This window comes from Myxocyprinus asiaticus, chromosome 3 (genome assembly GCF_019703515.2).
Source record: "Myxocyprinus asiaticus isolate MX2 ecotype Aquarium Trade chromosome 3, UBuf_Myxa_2, whole genome shotgun sequence".
NCBI lineage: Eukaryota > Metazoa > Chordata > Actinopteri > Cypriniformes > Catostomidae > Myxocyprinus > Myxocyprinus asiaticus.
In genome coordinates this window covers 2010001-2032257 of record NC_059346.1, presented here as the reverse complement: position 1 = coordinate 2032257, position 22257 = coordinate 2010001, and the positions used below count along the sequence as shown (strand labels likewise).

Below are 22257 nucleotides of genomic sequence, written 5' to 3'. Positions count from 1 at the left end.
AAAAATGTATTTCTGAAAAGAAAAGTTTAGAAACATGTAATCGGTTGACAATATGGTTTTAAAATGTACAATATTCATTTAAAATATTTAAAATGTATGTAATCAGTGACAGTGTACATGCAAATGTATCTAACATAATTTTGTATTTTTCAGCTGGGCAGAATTATTAATATTTCTATTCTAGTGTCACCATTGCCTTCTGCTGGTCTGATTTTTTGTCCCACTCCATCCCTGTTTTGAACTGTTTTGTCCTGAAAGTAATAATAATAATCAAACATAACTATTCAGGCTTTGTTCAAAGTTTTGTGAGAGTATAGAATCATTCAGTAAACCAAACCAAAATCTTACGCCCTTTATCATCTCGGTTTCTTTTTTTCTCTCCCTTTTTCTCCCAGTTTTTGGAATGCCTCGTGGTGGTGTAGTGACTCTCCTCAATCCAGGTGGTGGAGGACGAATCTCAGTTGCCTCCGCGTCTGAGACAGTCAATCCGCGCATCTTATCACATGGCTTGTTGAGCGCGTTACCACGGAGACGTAGCGCATATGGAGGCTTCACGCTATTCTCCGCGGCATCCACGCTCAACTCACCACGCGCCCCACCGAGAGCGAGAACCACATTATAGCGACCTCGAGGAGGTTACCCCATGTGACTCTACCCTCCCTAGCAACCGGGCCAATTTGGTTGCTTAGGAGACCTGGCTGGAGTCACTCAGCACGCCCTGGATTCAAACTAGCGACTCCAGGGGTGATAGCCAGCGTCAATACTCGCTGAGCTACCCAGGACCCCATCAGCCATATTTCATAATCATGACAGCCCCAAGTAAACCCATGGTACATTTTCGTAAAATTTCAGAAAATTAATTCCCTCCTTGTCCCCTTTGTTTTTGATGACAGCTGCACACCACCAAATAAGCAGTTCGCAATATGGCTTAATGTGCTTATTAAACCACAAAAGGCTGCCATTTAATTTGATAAATATATAGCCTGCATGTGCTGCACGCTTCAGTGTTAATGAGCACTTTGCTCTGGGATACCAGAGACTGTTTAGCCCAAGACGGACCACTTGTATAAAAATGAATGGAGATCTTGGAACGCCCAATGTGGTGGACGTAGAAAAGAAAGTCCAGCTTACAGGTTAAAGAGCTAATCACCTTTAAGATACAGACATCGCCTGACAGTTAACTCGTGTTTGTGCATTAGCTGGACCAGCCAGTCCAAAATAGCGCTTTTTATTGTGATCTGAGCTAAAGAAGCACAATTTATGATGCCATTGTTGTCAGACTTTACAGCTGATTTAAAATATGTCCTTTGATTGTAATGCTGACCAACCATTTTGGAGATTTCAGTCTTTTCCCATTCAAGATAGGAGCTGTACTTACTGTACATGCCGCTTGTATCCATAGAAAATAGCTCCAGAAATGGGCGCAGAGTGGACTGACTTGCAGTGAAAGGGACTTAGATGGTACTCATGAGGCCTATTTCACACAGTCCCTTTGAAGCATGCAGCACATGCAAACTCTATATTTATTTAATAAAATCTTATTTAAATAAATCTAAATCAAAAATATATGTAATTGTTTTTTTTGATGGATTCCATCATTCCTTGATTAAATCATAGGGCCCTTTTAGTAGTAATGACTCATTTGGCAAGACCATTTTTCAATACATGAAAATGTTACATTTTTGGCGTGAAATATGTCCAGGCGTGTTTTCATGAGATTTACCCAGCCAGTAAAATTCTCTCGTGTATACTTACACTCATCGTAAAAGCCATAGATGCGATTGATGGAAGCACACTCGTGGTTCCCTCTCAACAGGAAGAAGTTCTCGGGGTATTTGATTTTGTATGCCAGCAGCAGGCAGATGGTCTCCAGAGACTGTTTCCCCCGGTCAACATAATCCCCCAGAAACAGGTAGTTGCTTTCAGGTGGGTATCCTCCATACTCAAAGAGTCTGAGGAGGTCGTAGTACTGACCGTGGATGTCACCTGTGGAGAGGACAGCATCTTATTCACTGTTCTGCAGTACTCTGTATGATTATATCACCACCAAACGCTGAACAGACTCAGCGGCTCGTGAGACTATTTAATGACATGATGTAACTGTAATTAAACCAATTACACAAGTGCGCTCGCAAGGGCAAATCGATTACAGTCGAACTCCTCTGTAAAACAGCAGCGCATTGTTTTCAGACATCCGAAATTATCCTTAAACTAGGGCTGGGCGGTATGATGGCATATACCGTGCAACGGTAGAAATGTGAGATATTCAGCATAACTTGTACCATGGTATAAGATTTAGGTCATAGAGCCCACCTCTAACTTAAAAAATACAGGATAGTTTAAAGTCATTTTTAGTGGCTATTTCATTATATTTGGAGAAACCTCATCTGTCAAGATATGCTTCGGTGTAGAAGAGCGGAAGGAAGCTTGTTACTCACCGCAGACCTTCAGAGGTGCTTCTAGCTCCAGTAGGATTGGCTGGCTGAGGAAGATCTCACGGGATTTCAGACACAATCCACGGATCTCATTTTCCTGCAGCTGAACGTTCTTCCCGGGCTTTGACCCTCTCACTGCAAACACACAAACAAACAGTCAACCAAAGTATCACTTGTTTCTTTGACTCTGCAGGGAAATAAAGAGATAACAAACTGTATCACAAATAACAGTTATGTAATTGCAGTTATGTTTATGACACTTAAGGCCCGTCAATGTCGGGCAACATTTGCATCGAGCAACCAAAAAATGTCGGAAAATGCCATTAATAAGACTCCAATTATTGTAACGGTATGACATTTTCACAGTATGAAAAAACACCATGGTATTACGGTATCACGTTATTGAGATGCATTGATAATATTTTTGCAGTTTAATATTTGGTTATGAAATATGTCTGATAAGCACAGAGAAACAGTTCAGTTATAACCAACTCTTGAACTTTATTTTGGATGTCTTCAACATTACTTGAACCTCTTTTTTTTCCCCTTTATCTCCCAATATGGAATGCCCAATTCCCAATGTGCTTTTAAGTCCTCGTGGTGGTGTAGTGATTCGACTCAGTCCGGGTGGCGGAGGATGAATCCCAGTTGCCTCCGCGTCTGAGACCATCAACCCGCGCATCTTATCACATGGCTTGTTGAGTACGTTGCCACGGAGACATAGCACGTGTGGAGGCTTCACGCCACCCACCGCGGCAACCATGTTCAACTCACCACACGCCCCACCGAGAACGAACCACATTATAGCGACCACGAGGAGGTTACCCCATGTGACTCTACCCTCCCTAGCAACCGGTGTTGGAGTCAATCAGCATGCCCTGGGATTTGAACTAGCGAGTTAGCGAACTCCAGGGGTGGTAGCCAGCATCTTTACCACTGAGCTACCCAGGCCCCCATCAGGACCCTCTCTTAATCCGACATGGTAATACGAATAAAAGAAAAAAATCTCATGTAAAACAATAATACAAAATAAATTTGCAACACGTATAGTAGTCAGATGAGTATAACTAAAAATAATGATTTTTAAAAAAATAATTTGTAATGATTATTGCGCCCAGGTTAACACTTCAGATATGCATTTATATGCATTCAGTAATTTGTTGCATTTGTGATTTAATTTAATTCTAAACAATACCTACTTTCATTTATTTGCAGTTTATTTATTGGCATTTTGTCCAATCCTGTCTATGTTCTGCCACAGTTTCACTGTCTATTTCCTGCACACCAAAAGCCATGCACTTTGTTAAACCTATTTAATGCTATGTTTTATAAATAAAACATATTATTAGTAGTATCAGGGGCCGTTTACACGACAATGTTTTCAACTAAAAACAGAAACACTTTTTACGCGTTTTGGCTGTTCGTTTACATGACAACGGCGTTTGGGGCCTGAAAATGCAAACTTTTGAAAACGAGTTTCAAAGTGCAAGTTTTTGAAAAACTGTGCCGTTATCGTCTCAGTGTAACATATAAAAACGCGAATTTGTGAAAACGTTGACGTCATGCACAAGCGTATTATGTGTTCAGTCTATAGGCATGCGCGCGAGTACTTCAAAACAACACGCTAGACATACAGGACTGTGTTTGTGCTGCTCAAGATTTTGAGTTTATTGACGCTTCTCCAGCAAAGTGTAGATTTACTGCATCACTACTACGACCAGCGGTCACCATCTTCATTGTTTGTATTCACCGCTCTGTGGAAGAATGCTTATGTGCGCAGAGTTTCTTTACAAAGTGACATCGCCAACTACTGGCTTGGCATGCATCATACAGCGCTTTTAGTCGTTTTCGCGGATCCGTGTGAACAGGGATCTTTTTGACAACGTCGTCGTCTGTATGCGAAACTTTTCAAAAACACAAAGGAAAAACGTTTCCATTTTTAGTCTAAACATTTCAAAAACGCAAAGGAAAAACGTTTCCATTTTTAGTCGAAACATTTAAAAAACGCAAAGGAAAAACGTTTCCATTTTTAGTCGAAACATTTCAAAAACGCAAAGGAAAAACGTTTCCATTTTTAGTACATCGTTGTCGTGTAAACGTACCCTCAAACACATTGTTGGCCTACTGTTGTGCTGCACTTGGGCAAATGAACAAACAGTTGGCACTTCGTAATGTTGAATGAGTGCTTAAAATCGTTTGCTGCATTTGTGAATGCGACAGAAAGCATAAACATAACTTTAGCCTACCTAGTCATTACATATCATGTAAAACTACCAAACTACCGCTTTGTCGGCGGAAATAAAGGTTCAGGCTCGGACATGTCTGTATGATGCGCTCGTGCTGCACTTCTGATGCGCTCGTGATATGCTCGCAACACCTGCATGTCACTGTTAAAATTGAGTGACAGTCGAATGTAACATGAGAAAGGCGCAATTTAAAGATTTTTTATCTCACGAGTTTATATGATGCTGTGTAAATGTCTCTTAATTAAACTGATTTGGATTTTAGAAAAGTTCTGAAAAAAATCTGTCTTTATATTTATGCAATACCATCAATGAGAAGATTTCAATGGTATGATAACAGTCCGTTTTAAAACCGAGGTACATAGTGAAACATTGAAACCGTTACATCCCTAATTGTGTACGTTTACAATCTTATGATGAATAGAATTTATTTTAATCTTTTGTTCTTCCTAACTTTGCAAGCATGTTATTCTGGACCTGTTTGCTCTATTTCCCTCCACTAGATGGCAGCACTAGAAAAAAAGTCCTTTTTCCTCTATCACCTTCGGTCGCAAAATGCCGATCTGAAATGTAGGTGGCGCTCTAACTCACTTTCACCCTCACAGATGTGCTCGTCCATAGACATTCAGTCTAATATTCATTTCTTGAAACACCCACAATGTTTCATTGAATATCTCGGCCTCTGAGTGGACTAGAAGCTCAATCTAGGTCATTAGAAAGCTGAGATCCTCCCGTCTGTGCAGATGTATAAAAAAATGTTTAACATCCACAGTCGATAACATATATTTCTGATGATTAGTTTAGCATGCTTTTTGTGCTGGACAGCATGTTTTGTTCTGGACATCTAAGATATAACATTGGATAATTCACACAAGCAAGCTCACAGACAAGTAAACAACTGCCTAAGGTAAAGCAGAATTAAAGTTTTGGCTACTTGGGGCTAATAGCAACAGTGATCGGTGCATAAACGAGACGTTTGTATTTGATGTCTTACAAATATCATATTTCACTTTATGATTCTTTTGAAAATCTTTCAAACTGTGGTATAAGGCTACAAAATAAACCGTACAGTCACATTCCTGAGAATGAGAACTTTCATTTGATATATGACTTGCCCATTTAAGTGCTATTTTAAAGACTTTTATATTTATATTAATATTTCTACCACATGGCCTCTAGGTGGCGGTGATTTGCGACGCATATGTTTTCAGGTCTTATTTTATTATTTTACGTAACAAATGCAGAAGTGAAGTTATTTATGAAAATTTCAGATTCTAAGCTTTCAAATGATGCCCCATATGCCTGACTTACGTATGTGGAGACTTGAACATTTTAAGCGTAAACTTTTTTCGTGACATAGCACCCCCCTTTGGACCCGCCGGTGGGTCCGCAGAGTTCAAGAGGTTAAATAACCAACAGATAGACGAGTAATAAAATCATGCACGTGTGGCTGGTTTCAGTTCGCAAATTTTCCTGCAGTAATACTGGATAAACGTTACTTCCAATTTATTTGTCTTTGAAAATTAAGCTAGCTGCTTGCGTGCCCCTCATGGGCGCTTTTGCTTAGAACTTTAAAACCTCAATCTACATTTATTTTTTTTATTATTAAATGAGTAGTACACATTTAAACAGTTTGTGTAACTCTAAAATTACCGAAAAATTTTAATATCGGGAAAGCGCTTTATTTGCTGTAAATATTCTGTGGAGAGGCATGCAGTTTGCATTGCTAGTCTCACATCCACTACAACCCTTCAGCACAGCTGAAGTAGGTTACCATCATTGATGTGTTCCTCTGTCAGCAGACGTGCCCTAGTTGCAGAGGATCAAAGTGACCTACAGAATTCATCCCTAATGTACGATACAGCAGCCTCTCCCAAAAGAGAGCCGGATCATCCCGCAGTCCCCCACATACACCTTTCTGCTTGCAGCATTAGCAGTATTCACATTGATCTCATTTTTATTGCGCCAGAACTCCAGGGAATAGTCAAAGCCTGGCCTGTGCACCATGCCGCCCTGTTACTGCCCAGCATTTCTATTTTTAACGCTTGTTTTGAGCAACTGGCACAAAGGTAACCATGCTAGCACTGGACTGGACTCTTTTTGCTTGTTACAGAAAGCTAGTGCTTGGTGCTATGACTGTACATACTGTGCGTAGAGATTTTCCTTTACCTTTTATACCACAGTGGACATATTTACGCCGCTATCTGTGCCCAGTTCTGCTTTACGTCATTTATACATGAGAAAAACGAAGAAACACATGGAGTAATGTGAAAATTCAGAGCGGGATGTCTCCCAAACAAGTCTAGACGAGAAATAACTTGTTACTAAGGGGTGATGTTTGGCACAACAAAAAGTGTTGTTAAGTTGTTCACAGTTGCCGAGCAAATATTTGGAGCTATTTTCTATGGATACAAATGGCATGTAAGTGCCGAGCAAATGCATTATAACAATGTGTAAAATTATTATAAAATTATAAATGAAAATGTCACTAAAATGTTTTTGAGATGGTGCAATATTGGTAAGTAGAGGTAGATTTATATATCGGTTTTACCGATTAATCGGTGCTGATAGCTTCTTTTTGGAAACTTTTTATCCTTACCTCAATATCTTTTGTTATTTTGATTTGATAAATGAAGTGTTCTAAATTGAAGCAAGGGCATGCAAAGATAAATGTGAGTATAAGGAACCATTAAGGAAAGAGAAAGAAAATATTATTGCATTCTATAAATACATTTTAAAAACTATTAGCCGATTAATCGGTTATCGGCCATATCCACCACCTTAGTTAGCAGTATCGGCAAACTCCACTATTGGTCGTCCTCTAATGGTAAGCTCATTTAAAAAGTTTCTGAAGCATTGTTTTCAACGAAATTGCAGGGACAAAATCTTTTCACAAATAAAAATGCAATTTACTCGGTTATATTTTGTGCGTGATGTAATTTAAAAGGAAGCATGTATGCACTTTTGCCATTGCTCTTTAATTTGTTATGTTTAAATATATAAATAAACTACTATAACTTATTATTACAACTTATTTTTAAGTAAACTTTCACACAGCAACTGAATATACACATCGATCAGCGATTTTAAGAATCAATATCGGGATCGTTCAAATAAAGCTTGCGGTGAATTGGAAAATCAATATTTTTTCCAAGCCCTAGTTGAAACTCTCTTTTTTATACTAATTTTAACTGTTTTGTAAAGTATTCAATTCTCTTGATTACCCAAAAATAGCCATTATTACATGGTTATTAAAATATAAAAAATTATTTTGTTGAATTTCCAGCAAAAATAACTATATTGTAATACTATAACATGATATAAAATTGCTCATACTATTGCTTACACAAGTCTGTGGGCATTCTGCTTACTCGTACGGAAAGCTACTTGATGGTCCGCTAACATTACCAGTATTGGCATATTACACTATATTAGGTAAATTACACTTATGTATATGGATCTAGCCATGAGGCATCATGGCACAGAGTCATTTAGACCAACATTTTTGTTCAAATGATGGAAAAAAAAATTTTTTTATGGATTTAAAGCGTTCTCTGACACGGCATAAATACTGTGTAGGTGACAATAAGGCCAGTCTTTGACTCATCTGTGTATAGTTGTCACTGAATTTAAAATTTTGTGAAAAGTCGTATCACGCATAATCATTATCGATCATCGTTTTCATGACTGGTCATTGCTCTAACTCTTCTGAGTACTTGAGTCCATTTCTAGTCAGTACGTTTACATTAGCTTTAACATTTTGAAAAATTTCATGTTATAGCTTTAGTCTGACTGAAACCGCACCCGTCTGATTTTTGTAGGCACTAATTTTATTCGCACTTCCTTGGCTGCTTTAAATATTCGATTACGCATTGTGTCATATGTACTTGTAAAAACAGATAAAGACTGTAGCTCGACTATAACTGTATGTAAACGTTTTGGGTTCAGATTGGTGCAAAAATCATCCATATTTAGGCAGATATATGATTGGTGACTGTTACATATGACCACCAGGAGATGGCGCCAAGTACATGACACAGACTCAATGATGACTCAAATGACACAGAATGAAACTCATTCTGTGAAATCTCATTACTAAAATCATGTCTGCATGCTATGCAAACCTTTAGTCATTGTTGTGTTTGCATGTGTAATTAGTTCTTATGTACAATTATTATGTTTTATTTGTTTGGAGAGGCTTTTGAACACTCTGATAAATTATTTTTTGCAAAGCTATAACTTTTGATTGCTTTGTCATATCAACACAACATTTTTCTCAGATACAGTTGACATATCTGGGAACCAAACAAAAGTTTTTTCAGAGTCACCTTATTTACACACAGAGATATATGTCAAATCAGAAAAAAGAACATTTTTGGCACAATTGTTTTTTTTCAGCAGTTTCTTAGGTTGAGAGTCTCAGAATGTATCATAATCTATATCATTAAAAAAAAATGCAAAGTTCTCTTTACAATGATACCAAACACTTGTCCCTCCTTGTTTTGTTGTTGTTGTTTTTTTTGTCAAGTTATAATCCTTTAATTTTGGGTATGCATTAGTAATGTTGTTTTCAAGTTGAATGTTATCACCCTAATTGAGCTCCTGATTGTTTCTGAGATGGATAAATACTGCTCTGAAATGTTTAATTACATAATCTGATATTTATGTATTTAAAAGCAATTGCCCCATATATAGTTTCAAACCAGTTTCCCTAACACTGATTTAAGGCGGTGTCTATGCTAGTATACAAAATATAAGCGACTCCGTTACAAAGAAAGCACAGCACAGCCTAGTTGATCAAAGAAACACTCAAGATAGGGAGGAATTATTAAATACACAAAACGTGGAGCAAAGCGAGTGAGTATAATCTAATCTAGCTAATCTCAGAATGTGCAAAATAAAGTCCTAAAACTTGCCCTTATGGTTTTGGCTTTGAGAAAAATGATGACGCAAGCAATAGTAAAATTACTGATACACACAAGGACATTTTGTTAGCATGAGTCTTATTAAGACAGTGAAGTCACTGCATTGTCATTCCACAAAAACTCCCTTGAAAAACACACCTGTACACAAAACTACACCTTAAAACTACTGCTAAACAAGTGCACACATGTTTGCACACTCAGATATTAAAACAAACACAAACTAAAAAAAAGTAGCATTACTCAAATAATGTTGAAACACTTTCAGCATTCTTTATATTTCCATTGGTCCACTCGATATGCAGGCCTACATCAGAATTTCTCAGTGTTTTCCTTGTATAACTCAGTGATTGGGTTGGGCGATATTTTGAATAGTCACCATATAATGATGGTTTTGTTGGCGATATAAAATTAAGCAATACTGTAAATATTGCAATGATGTTAGGAGTGGGCGATATGACCAAAATCTTTCATCACTGTATATTTTCAAAATGAACAAATCAATGTTTTAATCAATTATATTGCATATATTTTATTACATATTTATTGTTTGATCGCATCATTTTTACTATTTACGGGTATTTACATTGATTGGTTGAACACGTGCTAATAACCGGTACTGTCTCTTTAAGAAAACTCAGCATTTCTGTAAACAGTGTCTTTAAATGAGCGCATGTTAACGAGAGACTCGTATGGCTTTATCTTATCTGTGCTCTGCCTGATTAGAATTAATGTTTTTTTTTTTTTTGTTTTTTTTTTTTAATCAACAACTGATTGTAAAGAACAGAAAGAGTATTAAAAAGACTAATGAATCTATTGACGCTGACTATCACCCCTGGAGTCGCGAGCTCGAATCCAGGGTGTGCCGAGTGACTCCAGTCAGGTCACCTAAGCAACCAAATTGACCCGGTTGCTAGAGAGGGTAGAGTCACATGGGGTAACCTCCTCGTGGTCACGATTAGTGGTTCTCGCTCTCAATGGGGTGTGTGGTAAGTTGTGTGTGGATCGTGGAGAGTAGCATGAGCCTCCACATGCTGTGAGTCTCCGCGGTGTCATGCACAATGAGTCACGTGATAAGATGCACGGATTGACGGTCTCAGAAGTGGAGGCAACTGAGACTTGTCCTCCGCCACCCGGATTGAGGTGAGTAACCGCGCCACCACGAGGACCTACTAAGTAGTGGGAATTGGGCATTCCAAATTGGGAGAAAAAGGGGATAAAAAAGACTAATGAATCAGTTGGAGTTGACTGAATTAATTGACTCACTCCAAATAAAACAAACAGTTACTGTGTTATGACTATCTGGCAATTAAACATTTAATAAATAATAAAACAATACAATTATTTTAAAAAGCAGCTCACTTTTAAACATGCTTTTAATATTGTTTATTTGTCTCTCATGTCTGTAAAATACCAAAAATAAAATTTATATAAGACAGAACCGGGTTTTAGCACATGTTCAACAAATCAATTTAAATAACTGTAAATAGTACAAATTATGCAATCAAACAATAAAAATATAATATATGCAATATAATATTATACTTACTGATTAAATACATTAATTTGTTAATTTATACAAAGCTAAAATGTGACGAAATTTAAAACTAACCCCATTTAATATATAATTAGTCAAATTAATATTTTCATATTGTAGCTAGTTTGAAGGTCACTTGTATAATTCACAGAATTAGCTGGGAGATCATTTATTTCATATGTATGCAAAAGGGACATTATAACTGAAATATACCCATATGAATTGATATCAAATCTAATCGGAATCGTATCGAATCGAGAGCTTGTGAATCGGAATCAAATTGAGAAATGTGTTAGATACCCAGCCATAATATTGTACGTAGTTAGAAGGTCCCCTATATAATTAACAGCATAAACTGGGATTATACAGATTAGCTGAAATATACACAGGAATCGATATCGAATCCAAATCAGAATCGAATCGGGAAATCTGTATCGATACTCAGCCCTATTTACACTGAACAGAATGCTGAACCTTTACATTTTGTGTTTGAAAAATGTCCTTATCATAAAACTTATAGTTTTGGTCCTGGATGTGTCAGAAAGATATACGACTATATTTTGATAAATTTACATTTGACAATTTAATATAGTTTTCTTGACAAAACAAAGTTACAATAATTAATTTAACCCTCATGTTGTGTTACGGTCATTTGCCTGAAAATGCTAGTTAATGTTATTCTATTGGACTAAAACTTCCCAAAATTGTTTTATAATTTACACACAAAAAAAATGGGGGGGGGGAGGGGGGGGGTCACCTTGATACACTTGTGGTGTTCCTGGTCAAAAATAACTGGCCTATTAAAAATTGCTTATAAATCTCTCATTATGCCATATTATCACCAAATATTGGATTTAATGTTTTTGTCAACTTGTTTTCTTTCTATTAGCACAGAATTTGTATTTCTTTTTGGAACTTATTGATCGTAGGCATCATTGACCTGAGCTTATGCACCTCCGTTTGAGTGAAAAAAATTATTTGTGGATATTTTTGGCAATATTAAATAAAATATGAAAACATTCTGTTTTTAAAAATGCTTTTATTTTGTACAAAATGGCACAAAGTCACACTTTGTGTGTTCCCGGTCAAAAATGACCGGCCATTGAAAATGAATGGGGGAGATCAAAAATAAGACAAAATTGAGTTTAGGAGCATGTTCATCATGTTCACATATGTGCTTGCAAACATAAAGGCCTCGGACCTGTGCACGTGCATATACACACACACGTGCACTAACACACACACGCTCACATACACAAACTTTTTTGCGTATAACATGCTTTCTTTTTCACAGAGATGAACTTTTCCTACCCTGAACTGCATCCAACATCTATTCATGGCCTAAGCCTATTTACACATTAACACTGTCATATAAAGTTCCATTTCATGTAACAAAAATATCAGCACTGTTCATATTTCTGTTATATTTTCTAATCAATAACAAACCAAATCAACAAACACTTGGTGGTTTTGTGTCCTCGTGCACATGACTGACAATAGCTTTTTGCATATGCCTTGCAAATGTGTGCTCTGCATTTAAAACACACAATGCTTAATGAAAGATCATCAATTCTATTGGAGAGGGGTCACTGTGGGGCAAAGACAGTTTTGGTGGTGTGTGTGTGTGTGTGTGTGTGGTAATGTTGGATGGATGAATGGAAGTTGGATGCAGTTCAGGGTAGGATAAAGTTCATCTCTGAGAAAAAGAAAGCATGTAATACTCAAAAGAGTTTGTGCATGTACGTGAGCATGTGTGTGTTTGTGTGTGCATGTTAGTGCGTGTGTGTATGTATGTGCACAGGTCCGAGGCCTTCATGTTTGCAAGTACACATGCACATATGTGAACATGAACATGATGCTCCTGAACACTCAATTTTGTCTTATTTTTGATCTCCCCCCTTCATTTTCAATGGCCGGTCATTTTTGACCGGGAACACCACAAGTGTGACTTTGTGCCATTTTGTACAAAATAAAAGCATTTCAAAACAAATGTCCTGGTTAAACATTAAAGCACACCAGTGTGCCAAACAGTACAAAATGTTTCCATATTTTATTTAATATTGCCAAAATTATCTACAAATAATGCTTTTTTTTTCCACTCAAAAATGGAGGTGCATAAGCTCTACGATTGAAATACAAAACCTGTGCTAATTGAAAGAAAACAAGTTAACAAAAAGATCTAATCCAATATTTGGTGATAATATAGCATAACGAGATGTATCAGCAATTTTTAATAGGCCGGTCATTTTTGACCGGGAACACCAAATTAGGTAAAAAATGTCAACACAGCACAAGGGTTAAAATTTTAAATCCATTGTACAAATTCTTTTTTATAATAACCAATTAGATAACCTTTTCTTGGTGGCATTTAAATCAGCAGAATTGGCAACAGTTATATTTAACACAACTAAATGTTTAAAATAACCATTTATAAAAATATTAAAACATATACGTGATCAGATTGGGCAAGTGACCGTTTTATTTTCAAGTTCTGTCTACAGTGCAAACACATATGTTGTAGTCACCATGTCAGTCATCATATGATACCAAGTTTGTTTATGATATAATAGGCATATAACCAAGTGTACACTGTGTGTGTCTGGGATGAGTTTATAAGATGGGCGAATCTGTGAACACCCAAACCTGAAGCACATGAGCACCAGAACCGTCAGGCACAAGAACAGTTTTTCCCTCAGGCTATCATAAACAGTTAAAACTGCCCCACTGATAACTGTAATTATGTGCAATACACAGCTTAGTCTATTTATAATTATCCAACATATCCTACCTCTTCTGCCATTACATTCCCTTGCACTATCTGTATTTAATATATTTGTATTTGTACATATACACATTTGTCTTATTTTTTTATTTCTATATATACACTTATATTTTCTATTTGCTTTTTATTTTTATTCTATTTTTTATTTTTTTTATTATCATCTCTGTCTTGTTGTTGTATTGTTGTACACTGGAAGCTTCTGTCACCAAGACAATGTCCTTATACGTGTAAGCATACTTGGCAATAAAGCTCATTCTGATTCTGACATGTGGACTCGGGATCCAGGACTGGATATTCTCCATCTATAAACTACAAGGCAGGTCGTGGCACCTCACCAAGCACCATAACACACCATGTGTGTGGTTATGTAACAGGAACAGATTGCCAGGTGAACAGCCGTATTAATACTAGGGCGGGACGATGAAGGGCGAACGACTCACACCCTGGCCAGGTTTCGGGGCTGTAAAGCAAAAACATGCATGTGCTGCGATTCACTGCATCTAAACTCTGATGAGGTGGAAAACAACAGGGCGAGGCTCCTAAGCTGTTAGCTTTATTGCACATTGTGAGGTCAGCCTGCAAGAAAAAAAATGTCTGGCTTCAAGACCTGAATTTGGATTAGAAAAAAACAGCGCTTCTGCAAAAGGTTTAATTATGAAAACATTCTGCTAATGCCAACACGCAAAATAAAGAAAAAATACTGTTCTTGCACATATTAAATACATAATTCAAATATTCACAGTGTAGGTTGGGAAAAGTATGTGAACCCCTAGGCTAATGACATCAACAAAAGCTAATTAGAGTCAAGAGTTGGCAAACCTGGCATCCAATTAATGAAACGAGATTGGAGGTGTGGGTTAGAGCTACTTTGACTTATAAAAAGCACTCAAACATTTTGAGTTTGCTCATTCACAAGAAGCATCTGCTGACGTGGACCATGCCTCGCAAAAAAGATCTCAGAAGACCTACGATTAAGAATTGCTGCTTTGCATAAAGTTGGAAAGAGTTGCAAAGTTATCTCGAAGAGTTTAGATAATCATCTGTCCACAGTTAGACAAACTGTCTATAAATGGAGATGATTTAGTACTATGGGTACTCTCACTAGAAGTGGCCGACCAGTCAAGATGACTCAAAGGGCACACTGCAGAATGCTCAGTGAGGTACAAACGAACCCTAGAGTGACAGATAAAGACTTGAAGGAATCACTTGAACTGGTTAACATCTCTGTTCATGAGTCTACTATACAGAAAACATTAAACAGGTATGGTGTTCATGGCAGGACACCATGAAGGAAGCCGCTGCTTTCCTACAAAAACATTGCAGCACACCTGAAGTTTGCCAAAGACCACCTTGACACTCCACAACACTACTGGGAAAATGTTTTGTGGACTGATGAAAGTAAGGTTGAATTGTTTGGGAAGAACACACAGCACTTCGTGTGGCATAAAAAGGGCACCTCATACCAACATGAAAACATCATCCCAACGGTGAAGTACGGTGGAGGGAGCATCATGATTTGGGGCTGTTTTGCTGCTTTGGGGCCTGGACCACTTGCCATCAGAGGGAAAAATGAATTCCCAAGTTTATCAAGATATCCTACAGGATAATGTCAGGGTGTCTGTGCGCCAGCTGAAGATCAGTAGAAGTTGCAGCAGGACAATGACCCTAAACATCGAAGTAAATCCACTACAGAATGGCTTCAAAAAAAGAAAATCCACCTTTTGGAGTGTCCCAGTCAGAGCCCAGACCTTAACCCAATAGAGATGCTGTGGAATGACCTCAAGAGAGACACCAGACATCCTAAGAATATGTCTGAGCTGAAGCAGTTCTGTAAGGAAGAATGATCCAAAATTCCTTCTGAACGTTGTGCAGGTTTAATCCGCAGATACCGGAAACACTTGGTTGAGGTTATTGCTGCCAAAGCAGGATCGACCAGTTATTAAATCCAAGGGTTCACTTACTTTTTCCACAGCACTATGAATGTTTAATGGGATGTGTTCAATAAAGACATGAAAGATTATATTGTTTGTGTGTTGTTAGTTTAAGCACATTGTGTTTGTCTATACTTGTGACTTTGATGAAAATGAGATCACATTCATCTTTGAAGAAAGACATTCATTTGGTTTTGAGTAAATGATGACAGAATCATTAATTTGGGTGAACTCTCTTAAAAAAAAATTTTTTTTAAAATAAAAATAAATTATAATTATAATATAATGGTTGAGCTATAATGGACATAAAATCATCCTTAACAAATAACTTTGCTCTAACTAAAGATTTGATGACATGAATGCTTCAATTTTTTTATATGAATTCTAGCCTGGCCTTGAGGTTGAAGCCCAAACAATTAATTTGGTTATTCTCAAGCATTCAAAGCTTTCTTTTAAGGTATCAATGTCCTTTTCCTTACTGCAGATAAACTATAACAATCCATGATTATGTGCCAAATGAAAATTCACCTTTGACCAGAATAGGGCTGTCACGATTATGAAATTTGGCTGATGAACAAATAATCGCGATTTTGACGATTAATTGTCTGTTTGAGGGCCGTGACGATTAATTGTCTCGTTATATATTTCTGCGGTCTATGAACGAGCAACGCCTGGTGGTCCCTTCAGAAAGAGGCTCAAAGTCTATTTCACAACGTTCACTTTCTCTGCTCTTCTGTGGTGGAGTGAACTTCCAGCCTCTACGTGATCTGCTGTTTCCTTCTCAACATTCAAGTACCATTTGAAAATGGGGGCCTGGGTAGCTCAGCGAATAAAAACGATGACTACCACTCATGGAGTTCGTGACTTCGAATCCAGGGCGTGCTGAGTGACTCCAGCAACCAAATTGGCCCGGTTGCTAGGGTGGGTAGAGTCACATGGGGTAACCTCCTCGTGGTCGCTATAATGTGGTTCATTCTCGGTGGGGAGCGTGGTGAGTTGTGCATGGATGCCGCGGAGAATAGCGTGAAGCCTCCACACGTGCTAGGTCTCCGCAGTAACGCACTCAACAAGTCACGTGATAAGATGCGTGGATTGACGGTCTCAGACGCGGAGGCAACTGAGATTCGTCCTCCGCCATCCGGATTGAGGCGAGTCACTACGCCACCACGAGGACTTAGAGTGCATTGGGAATTGGGCATTCCAAATTGGGGAGAAAAAAAAATTCCCTTATTTTGGCATTAAAATGTGATTGGAATTTGAATGCCCAATATAAGTTGTCTCAAATAACCATGATCAGACGGTTATTTAATAATCACGACAGGCCTAGACCAGAACAATGTCAAATGAATAATCACAGTGCAATGCATAACCAATTATAAACAAATGATTCCCACCAATCACAACAAACCATGCACTAAAATCTATTTCACAACATATAGGAAAATACACGTTATCCTGATAGACTCAGAAGCAGTAGTAAAATGTATGTATTAAAAGGATAGTTGGTGGTTACACTTAAAGGAATATTCCGGGCTTAATCGACAGCATTTGTGGCATAATATTGATTATCACAAAACATTATTTCGATAAATAAAGCAAAAATCGAGGTTCCAGTGAGACACTTCCAATGGAAGTCAATGGGCCAATTTTTTGGAGGGTTTAAAGGCAGAAATGTGAAGCTTATAATTTTATAAAAGCACTTACATTCATTCTTCTGTTAAAACGTGTATTATTTGAGCTGTAAAGTTGTTTCAATCATAATTTTTATGGTCATTTTAGGGTTTTAGAGTTTTCGGGAATAGGTCGTCATGGCAATTAAGTTGTAAAATTTGATATAACTTTACTCAGAAACGGTTAGTAAGTGATTTTATCACACTAAAATCACGTTACCATGCATAATGTTTGCATCTTGTGGCTATACTTTTGAAACAGTGAGTATTTTTGTGTTTATGCACTGGCCCCATTCACTCCTCACTGTAATTGTGATATTTTATTTTTATATTTCTTTTTTAAATGAAGTATGAACGAGTCGAAATTATTTTGTGGAAATCAACATTACGCACGAATGTTAATGAAGCTTAACTTGTATTAACCCAGAACATAATTGAATTATTGCTTTACAGTATGTTTGTCACCTTTTCTGCATTGCTTTATAAATGTCTAATATCATGTTGATGGTAATTTGGACGATGTTAATCACATCTCTCTCAAATTAAGATTAGTGCCTGACCGATATATCGGTCGGCCGATATTAGCCTTTCACTGATATATCAGTATCGGCGTATATTTTACCGATATGCGCAGATATGAAAACTTTTTTTCAGAACATATAATGCAGAAAACAATGCTTTAGAATTGGTGTCATAGCGTAGTTTGTCCAGCAGAGTGCGCTCTGACATTGTTTACAGAGCTGACTCTGAACTGACGGTGGCTCTGCAGACAGGGCGGAGTTAAACGGTGTGTCGGTAAGTTAACTAGTCTGTTAAATACATACTGGAAACTTAAACAATGACCCCATTATTTTCCCTTTTCAATATAACTAATATAACATTAACCCTGTCCCTGAAACACATGTCACTCATGTTTGTTTGCTGTTAGTCAGCTATAGTTTGTCAGTGCAGTCAGTAATGTAGCAGATTGAAAGGTAAACATCAGAGCATCTATTGCAGCTCAGTAGACAACGGTGCGGTGGTGGATTGTGTCTGTTGAGTGTTGATTTCACGCTATGTTGTTACCTAGTTGGTGAGACACGATGCTGGAAAGTAAAATAAACAACGTCCGTCTTTTACTCTCCGTGACAACGAGCTTATAGCTAACTAGCTAATCACGTAGCTACTTTCACTGTTGTCAGCTGAGTGGAAGCTAATGCGTAAACATGTATCCACCAAACTGTTTTGTTCAGGATTCACAGTTTGGTACCCCCTTCAACCGAACAATTCCAGTCGTTGCATTTATAAAATGTAATATTTAAAAGTCTGGTTTACCACCGTTGAAAGTTTCCCCTGAACTTGTATAGCAGAATATGGTGCAACACCGCTGCCGCTGTTTATCTTGACTCAGCAGTATTAATATAGTCAGCATTTGACTGATACTAAACAGTACTGATGTTTATTTAGCTATTTATTTTATTTTTTATTTATTCTTAATTTTAATGGTCAGCATTTGACTGATATTAAACAGTACTGATGTTCATTTAGCTATTTATTTTGTTTTTATTTATTCTTTATTTTAATGGTCAGCATTTGACTGATACTAAACAGTACTGATGTTTATTTAGCTATTTATTTTATTTTTATTTATTCTTTATTTTAATGGTCACCATTTGACTGATACTAAACAGTACTGATGTTTATTTAGCTATTTATTTTATTTTTATTTATTCTTTATTTTAATTGTCAGCATTTGACCGATACTAAACAGTACTGATGTTTATTTAGCTTTTTATTGTATTTTTATTTATTCATTATTTTCTCAGTGTTCATTTATAGAATTTGTTGACAATGTATAATAATAATGTCAAATATTCTTTGATAAAAATATTTGTTTAAGAAAGCAGCCTTCTGAGTACTTTGCATAGTCATATCGGTGCAAAATTGTTGAAAAATCCACACAGAAAAGGTCTGTTTTCATTTCAGCTCAAAAATTAATATATCAGCCACCATATCGGTAATCGGTGAATTTTCCCTCTCTAAAATCGGTATCGGTCTCAAAAATCCCATATCGGTCAGGCTCTAATTAAGATAACCATGTTTATGTCCTAAAATGAGCTATAATGTCTGATTATTTCTCTAAAAGGTTCAGAGTTTCAGCACCTTTTCACTAATATAGTCCCATGACTTTCCCAGTTGTTTATAGTTACTGGATCAAGAGTTTTAATAATCATTTTAAAGAGACTGCACTCATAAAGAGCAATTTGTAGTCTATGAAATATTTATTGACTGAGTTTAAATAGCCAAATAATATTGAGTTATTGATTTTTATTAACTGTATTAATTTCTATTCCAATTCCCTGCAATTTCTAGGTTTTCAAGACTGTCAACTAAGTGCATGACTAAACCATGCTAAATTTCAGCTAATAGCGTTCAATATGTTAAAAGTTACATAGCCAGCAGCATGTTTTGTGCATTTAATTACATCTCAATCACTGATGTCCCCTATACAGGACAGACATACAAGTAAATTGCATATCTAGGCAACAGTGTTGGGTGTAATGCATTACTAAGTAATTACTGTAAATTACTTTTTCATTGGAAAAAATAAAGGGATTACTCTTAATTTTTCAGTAATTTAATTACAGTTACTTCTGATGTAATTGTCTTAAATACTGTATACAGACTCTAGAACAATTCTATATAAAACAATAGTGAATTTAAAATCGAAATTTAATGTCTAATGTTAAAATATACATTTTCTAATTTAACGCCGCCCCCTTAAATTCTTTGTCCAGTTCATGAATAATTTATTTGATTATATATGATTTATTTGAAAGAATTAAAAGAACAGTTTCATATCTATCCTTGGTCAGTGTTGGGTAAGTTACTCTAAAAAAGTAATTAATTACTAACTACTAATTACATCTACATTGTAATTAGATTACTAATTACTCTGTCTGAAAAGTAACTGCATTACTTATTACTAATTACTTTCTAAAACCCTGATCAACCTCGACCAGATGAACAGTTTCATGTCTATCCTTGTTTTGTTCTTTCAATTCTTTCAAATATATCATATAAAATCAAATAAATTATTCATGAACTGGCCAAAGAATTTAAGGGGGCAGCGTTAAATTAGAAAACATACATTTTAGACGTTAAATTTCAATTTTAAATTCACAATTGTTTTATATAGAATTGTTCTAGAGTCTATACACAGTATATAACACAATTACATCAGAAGCAACTGTAATTAAATTACTGAAAAATTAAGAGTAATCCCTTACTTTACTTTTTACAACGAAAAATGCATTTAATTACAGTAATTAATTACTTAGTATTGCATTACACCCAACACTGGTCGCGGTTGATGAGGGTTTTTAGAAAGTAATTAATAATAAGTAATTCGATTACTTTTCAGATAGAGTAATTAGTACAGTACTCTAATTACATTGTAGAAGATGTAATTAATAGTTAGTAATTAATTACTTTTTTAGAGTAACTTACCCAACACTGCTAGGCAGCATTTGGGACATCAAAAACGCGTTTAGATAGCCAAAAAAAAATATATGCAGTTGTTTCAGAACGCGCCGAAAATAACAATAGCGTATTATTCCGCGAGACTGCTGTCTATGTAGGGAACTAACAAGGGTTTAAAACACAGTCATTAATGTAAGTGAGGAGCTAAAGCTCAGCTAACACTGTTAGCTCCAATAACTGTTCAAAATACAACTCGAAAAGATAAAAACAGACAGATAAATATCCATATGCATCAATAACAACATTTTTAACACAATTTCTCTTATTTTTGACGTTTGCTAACGTAGAACTCACCCTCGAGGAGCCGCTGAATGATGCTGTCTATGTTGAGTTTGTCGATGTCAGCCATGACGAGCCCAATAAAACACACACACTGCCGCTTAAAACACCCCAGACACGACAGATAAAGCTCTTACGATTAAAAATAAACAGATGTATTACACAAACACTTCTGCATTGCCCTAAAACCAGACTTTAATTGTTGGTCTGGAGCGGGCCGTCAGGTACGCGTGCTGCGGCTGTGACACACACCGGCTGTGCGCGGAAGGATACTCATACAACAGCGTCAGCACAGCTGCTGGAATCCGGCCCGCGGATGAATACTGCAAGAATAGGGAAAATAGGGCACAGGGAAATGGGTGGCGGCAGGGTTGACTTACTCAATAACATGTGACGTTGAATGTCAATGAGCACTATAGAGCTGTTTAGCTTTTTTAATCTATATTTGACAATATTTATTATAGTTAATATTATTAGAGGCTTTTAAAGGAACAATTAAAGGAACAGTTCACCCAAAAATGATCTCAACATCTCCTCAACATTATGTTGTCTCAAACTCTTATGACTTTCTTTCTTCTGCTGAACACAAACAAAGACTTTTAGAAGAATATGTCAACTCTGACGGTCCATTGAATGCAAGTGAATGGTGACCAGAACTTTGAAGCTCTTAAAAGCACATTAAAAACTCCAGTGGTTTAATCCACGTCTTCAGAAGCGGTATGATAGGTGTGGCTGAGAAACAGATCAACATTTAAGTCCTTTTTTTACTACAAATTCTCGCCCCTGCCCAGTAGATGGCGGTAGGCGCAAAGAATGTGAATCGCCAAAAACAAAAGAAGAAGAATGTGAAAGTGAAAGTGGAGATTTATGGTGGAAAAAAATACTTACATTTTGTTTTGTTTTTACCTACACTTATATCACTTCTGAAGACATGTA

At 36.7% G+C, this 22257-nt stretch overlaps 1 protein-coding gene and 1 long non-coding RNA gene across 2 annotated transcripts in view; both read right to left on the bottom strand.

The window, feature by feature from the left end:
- The window catches only part of LOC127423544 (serine/threonine-protein phosphatase PP1-gamma catalytic subunit A), a 34016-nt gene extending 12442 nt beyond the window's left edge, over positions 1–21574 (bottom strand). The window contains exons 1-3 of the mRNA XM_051667960.1: positions 21337–21574; positions 2439–2570; positions 1756–1986 (exon numbers count right to left, since the gene is read on the bottom strand). Of these exons, the coding sequence (XP_051523920.1) occupies positions 1756–1986; positions 2439–2570; positions 21337–21391 (418 nt within the window). The 5' untranslated portion in view covers positions 21392–21574. The remainder of the gene's footprint in view (positions 1–1755; positions 1987–2438; positions 2571–21336) is intronic.
- Positions 1–22257, bottom strand: part of LOC127423824 (uncharacterized) — a 73722-nt gene that overhangs the window by 14507 nt on the left and 36958 nt on the right. The window lies entirely within an intron of this gene.